Source organism: Nicotiana tomentosiformis, chromosome 2, assembly GCF_000390325.3.
Source record: "Nicotiana tomentosiformis chromosome 2, ASM39032v3, whole genome shotgun sequence".
NCBI lineage: Eukaryota > Viridiplantae > Streptophyta > Magnoliopsida > Solanales > Solanaceae > Nicotiana > Nicotiana tomentosiformis.
In genome coordinates, this window is record NC_090813.1 from 130539176 (window position 1) to 130544879 (window position 5704).

A 5704-nucleotide genomic window follows, 5' to 3' on the forward strand; every position below is an offset into this window, starting at 1 on the left:
TAGATAAAGTTGAGACAGTGGTGGACCCAGTATTTAGAGATAATGGGTGCATATTTATATTCAACTAAAATTTGCTTTGTATATAAGGTGCAACTACTAATATTATATTATTTTTTAACGACATATACATGTATGTATATATATAGAATTTTTATCGAACTTTAGGGGTGTCGGTGACCGCTCATTTTATAAGGTAGGTCCGCCTATTAGCGGAGATAAATTCAATTATTATCCGGAGTAAACAATATATATATATATATATATATGGTGTCCGAGCCCGTTTAGTTTGCATGGTGACTATTTCATCAGATACCTATATCTGCAATATTATACGCCAGATGAGAAGATATAAGCTAAAGTACTTTTTACTTTAGTCTTTGCGGAGATTTGAGTTCTAATCTCTCATAGTTTTTACCACACTGTTAGGCCACACCCTCAAATAGCAACTGAACAAATTCATTCGTATTCCTTTGGAGAGAGGAAATTATTGAGCGTAAGCTAGTCAAAGTTGAAGAAAGGAAAAAATATAAAAGAAATGTGAAAAAAGAATGAACTGTATGAAATAATCTGCATGATGGGAGGAGAAAGTTGGCATCTATAGGTAAAGAAAAGACAATGGTAATGTTAAAACGAAACTCCTAAGTTTCAAAAACATCATCTCCCCAATAATTTAATCATGTCCTTCAAACCTCAAATGGGGGTGACAAGAACGAAAATTCAAAAAAGAAGGCCAGATTCTTACGACCTTTCACTATCGGAGTTGAATATTCTCATCTCCATCTCCATCTCTCTTCTTTGTACGCTGGTTTACGCATCAACCACAGAAAGAATGTTAGAAGAAAGCTAGTTGCATAGCTAAATCAGTAAAAAAATTAAGCTTTCACAATGTATAGTAGTAACGATTACACTATTTTAAAAGTTTATCTGCAACAATTATCATGTAATTTTCATGATAAACTTGATATGATAATTTCAAAATAAAATAAGTCACCTACTACAACAGGTTAAATTGCGATGCCAATATAATTATTATTTGCAGTATCATGCAGGTATATAACTTAAATCATTTGTATATACTTATAACGAGTACCTACTCAATAAGCATTGTTTATAACCTAAAATATATTGTAAGTAACTTGCGATAACAAAATAAAATACTTTAATGGTGTAAAATATACAAATTAAATTATTTCTTGTTCTCTTCAAAGAACTCACTTACGGAAAGAATCATGTATAAATGGTAAGATATCTCCTTTCAAACACGCGGCACGCTACCATTAACGTCAAAGTCAAAATGGTGTACTAAGTCAAACTATCCCAAGCATATAGACGTATGAGACACAAAACCACTGTAATATGAAAAGACTTGGGGCTAACAGGAATCAACTTACATATACATAGTAGTAAGAAATTTTGTACTCCCTCCATTTCAATTTATTAGAACCTATTTTCTTTTTTGTCCATTTCAAAAAGAATAATTCCTTTCTAAATTTGGAAACAATTTTACTTAAACTTACTCCCTCCGTTCACTTTTACTTGGTATGTATAATAAAAATAGATTTTCATTTTTACTTGTCACTTAATATGCATCAATTAATATGAGTATTATGGTAAATTATGCACTTCATTTTATTATTTCTTAAGGGGAGTGAAAAGTCAAAACGTGCCAAGTAAAATGAATGGAGTGAGTATTATTCTACCCTTAATAAGAAACTTTTATAATCACACAAATATTTTTGGCCCTTTTTAACTTGTTTAGGACCACAAATTTCAAAAGTCTTCATTTTTTCTTAAATTTCATGTTCAGTCAAACATGTTCACATAAATTGGAACGGAGGGATTACAACACTTGATAGCGTAATTTTACAGTATTATGTTTATTAGTTAAACTCAATCTTTTAACTTGTGTGACAACGAAAAAGTATTTATTTTCAAATAGTGATTACCCACTAATTTTTAAAGAAGTATGCAAAAGAATTTTAGGAAAAAATGTAACCAACCATCCCTCAGGATAACCCAAAATACACGAAAGAGGAGCAACAAATGTGAATAAAAGAGAGAGGAAAGAAAGAGATTTGAACGAGAAAGTTACCAAGATAAAAAATTGTTGAAAGGAAAAAGCTTCAATGGCATGTAGTGAAGAAGTTAACAAGAAGGTCCAATGCTCCTTTCCTCTTCACTTTTGGCTCTTTGTTGCTGCTGTGGTGTTTGTGGTTGTTGCGGTAGCTGCTGCTGTTGTTGTTGGAGCAATTGATGTGGCTGAAGTTGAACCTGGCCGCAATGTTCCTGCTGGGTTTGCTGAATTTGATAAGAATTGTCAAAGGAGCCCAAAGCCAATGAAGGTGATACTGAAGAATTCATTTGATGAAATCCGGTAGCAGGGTCTGCGGACAGAGACGAATTCAAGATTTAATCTTTATCAATTCAAAATTCCGAATTCTAACTTCTTTTGGCATATATGATGGTAGTCATTTTCAATTAATATGTTTTCTTGAAAATTGGTTTTCATAGAGAATCTTGTTTTTGAAACTATTTTCAGAAGTTTGGTTAGTGAATAGAAACTATTCTTAGAAAAAACATATCTTAAACATTGATAATAGTATTAGCAAATCACAATATATTGATCAAAATTCACTATTCCTATAAATTAGCAATGATATTTAAGTGTTTGTTTAAGCAACTTAAATGAGTTTAAAAGTTACTACTATATAATAGTTGTATGGAAAATGTGATTTTCGCCTACAAGTGAGAAAAGTCATTTTTTTTCCTTTTGTTAGAAAATATTTTCTTTGAAAAACATTTCAAACGCCACAAAATTATGATTTCCTAGTAAAAGAATTTCCTAAAAATAACTTCTATCACACCAAACAAACCCTATGTCTATAATAATTTTTAAAACTTTCTCACACACACATATACATTATAGTACATAATTATGTAGATAATTGAACCTATCCTTTAAACTTACATCCGCCACTACCTGCAGAATCAAACCCACTGTTGAATTGTGGATGCTGCTGCTGTTGTGCCTGTTGTTCATAAGTTCTCAGCATTTCCTGTTGATCCCTCGCCGCCATCGCTGCTGCTAATTGATGAGCTTCAATAACTTGCTGCTGATTTTGCTGTTGTTGTTGTTGTTGTTGAGAATCACGCAACATTAACTGAGCACCATGTTGTTGTTGTTGCATCCCAGTTGGCAATCCCAACATTGGCTGCATATTATAAGGCATCATGGTAGAAGAAGACGGATTATTCGGATGCTGTTGTATGTACCCCGGGTGTTGAAGAATTGGCAACATTGCTGAAGGACCAATGTAAGTTGCTAATTCTTTCTTAGCATTCAATAAATCATCTTGGACTTGCTTGAGTTTATGTTGAAGTACCGAAATTAGGCCAACACAACCATAAACTGGATCTCGAAGGCGATAGTCGGCTTCATAGGCAAGGGAATTTACAGCATCTTCACGTTGAGTGGCGTTTAATTCGTTGAGTAATTTAGCCACATTACTAGCCCCAAAAACCTTGTGAACATTGGCAAATTTCTGGGGTTGATCAGGTGGGAAGTATGGTGCAAAAACACATTCTTGAGTGCATTTTCGACGCAAGAATTTGCATGCTGCACACGGAGAGTTAGACGAGGACATCGTTGGCCTCCCTATTGTTGTAGACAAATGAATGCCTCTATAAGAACAAACAAATTATGAAGCCTCAGAAAATGACATAAAATACATTTTGCAGTATGATAAATAAATTGTAATCGTTCAGATCTTAAACTGGAAATATATTTACTCACAATAGATAATCAATAAACAATGGAGTAGATAATAAATTTGACTGTATTAAAGAATGCATGGTATTAAAGAAGCTGTTTCATTAATTAACAATTTTGGAGTAGAAAGGCATTAGAGTCATATTGAAGCAAACATGGCAAGTAAATAAAATAACAATCTACATAGAAAAAAGAGGTCTTTTCATTTAATATTTCAAGGAAACTAGGGACGAGTGAAAATAGAAGCTGAGGGTGATTAGTAACAAAAATTGCTGGCCAATTCTTCCTAAAAAGTAGTACCAAAGTTCATACTCGATCCAATTCTTCGAAAATATTCCAACCCATAATGAATAAAAGCAAAAGGGTAGATTTTTATGATACATTTGCACCAAAAAAGAAAATTAAAAAAAGAAAGAAAAAAGAAGTGGTTATGTAGTGAGACAGCGGTGAAGAGGAAATAATTACTTGCAGTTGTGGTTTAAGATCCCAAGTTAGTAAGTGAATCAAGATCTCTCTACATCAACATAAAATTTATTGTATTTCCTTATCAAACCAAACTTTTCTCCAATTCACAAAAAGAAATAAAGATCCAGAAAGAAAAAAAGAGAGGAGAAGAGTTAAAAAGAACAGAAAGGATAATCTCACCTTGTACTTTCGAAACTTCTATAGATCAAACTTTAATCCTTTTCCTCTCCTTAAAACTAACATCTGCCAAGAATGGAGCGAGTAGAAAATGAAGAAAACGAATATAAACGAATAGTTGGCATATATATTATATAGTCCTTGAAAACTTTCACTTACCTCTATAAAAAGAAAGGAGAGAAGGCATTCGAAAATGGAAAATTAATTCAATCTTGGTTCATATATAGGAGGGAGTGGAGGCCTAGGGTTGCTGTGAGAAAGTTGTCGATCCGATCTTCAAGTTTTGACGATCCCAATGGAAGAAGCAGCAGAAGAAAGAAAACAACAAAAAGAGAACACGTTTATTCTTAGTAGGTTTTATTATGAATATGAGACAGAGCTAGAGAATTAGTGGGTTGATGAAAGAGATTAAAAAGGAAGAGATATCTCATTTATAGCCGACGTCATTTTTATTATATAGTGGGGTAAGTCTGTAATTTGATCCATTTCCGAGGGTCTAATGTGAAAAGCCGTAGCGACCACGTAGAGAGAGGAAGAAACCTCCGTTATGAATTTCTATTCTAATTCTAACTAATGAATAAATGTGAATCTGAGTAGCCTCTTTGTCCCTGGACCAATTTTGTATTTCCAAATGTACCCTTACTAAAAGTCAAAGGTGCTCTCTATAGGTCTCTTTTAAATTGGTACTCCATATATATATATATATATATATATATATATACTAGCGCGTGTACCCATATTAATGAATATAAATATTTTTGAAAATTATGTAAATATTATTAGTTATTTATATAAAATTATAAAATAAAAGTTAAGGATTTGTTTTTGAAAATAATAGATGTTTTTGTATTTGGCTAGCTAAATAGATGATGAAATCATGTCCAATTGAAGTTTTCAAATGCCTTATTGTGAAGGATTTACGTGGAAATATCTTATGAAAATTATTGTTATTTCTGTGATAATACTAAAACAAAATACAAAATTTATTTTTGCACGATTCTTAGATTGAATATTTTGGTCTTTTAATTTGATAATGAAAAGATTGGCCTTGTACCTCCTAAATATTAATAATGAAAATGTAAAATTTTAAAATTTGACTAATGTTGAGTTAATATTTTGCGATAAATAATTTAAAATATGAAGAATATAGGGAGTTGTCCTTTGTCGGAATAAATTCAAAAAAGAATAATAATGAAGGACAACTCATTTAGAATAAAAATTTTAAAAGAAAAAATAATTAATGATAATTCATTTAGAATACATTTATACTTAGAATTAATGAGCTCAAAATTT

At 31.7% G+C, this 5704-nt stretch overlaps 1 protein-coding gene across 3 annotated transcripts; it reads right to left on the bottom strand.

The window, feature by feature from the left end:
• Positions 1-527: 527 nt before the first annotated feature.
• On the bottom strand, positions 528-4828 carry LOC104096096 (LOB domain-containing protein 36-like). 3 transcript variants are annotated; one of them, XM_070196117.1, is made up of 5 exons: positions 4571-4828; positions 4415-4477; positions 2969-3655; positions 2093-2384; positions 528-802 (listed from the first exon to the last, which is right to left on the bottom strand). In XM_070196117.1, exons 3-4 carry the CDS (start codon positions 3642-3644, stop codon positions 2146-2148), a joined length of 915 nt encoding a protein of 304 aa, XP_070052218.1. In that variant the 5' UTR covers positions 3645-3655; positions 4415-4477; positions 4571-4828; the 3' UTR covers positions 528-802; positions 2093-2145. The 3 variants fall into 3 exon arrangements, with proteins under 3 accessions (XP_070052218.1, XP_009600699.1, XP_009600700.1); XM_009602404.4 differs by having other exon boundaries at positions 2969-3681; positions 4571-4827; XM_009602405.4 differs by having other exon boundaries at positions 2981-3681; positions 4571-4826.
• Positions 4829-5704: the final 876 nt, after the last annotated feature.

Excerpts from the sequence above, each read along its gene's own strand:
- LOC104096096 (XM_070196117.1), bottom strand. The coding sequence starts at position 3,644 with ATGTCCTCGTCTAACTCTCCGTGTGCAGCATGCAAATTCTTGCGTCGA. Across the intron at positions 2,385-2,968 it reads TTCTGCAGGTAGTGGCGGAT|ACCCTGCTACCGGATTTCAT; the intron begins GTAAGTTTAAAG and ends CTCTGTCCGCAG.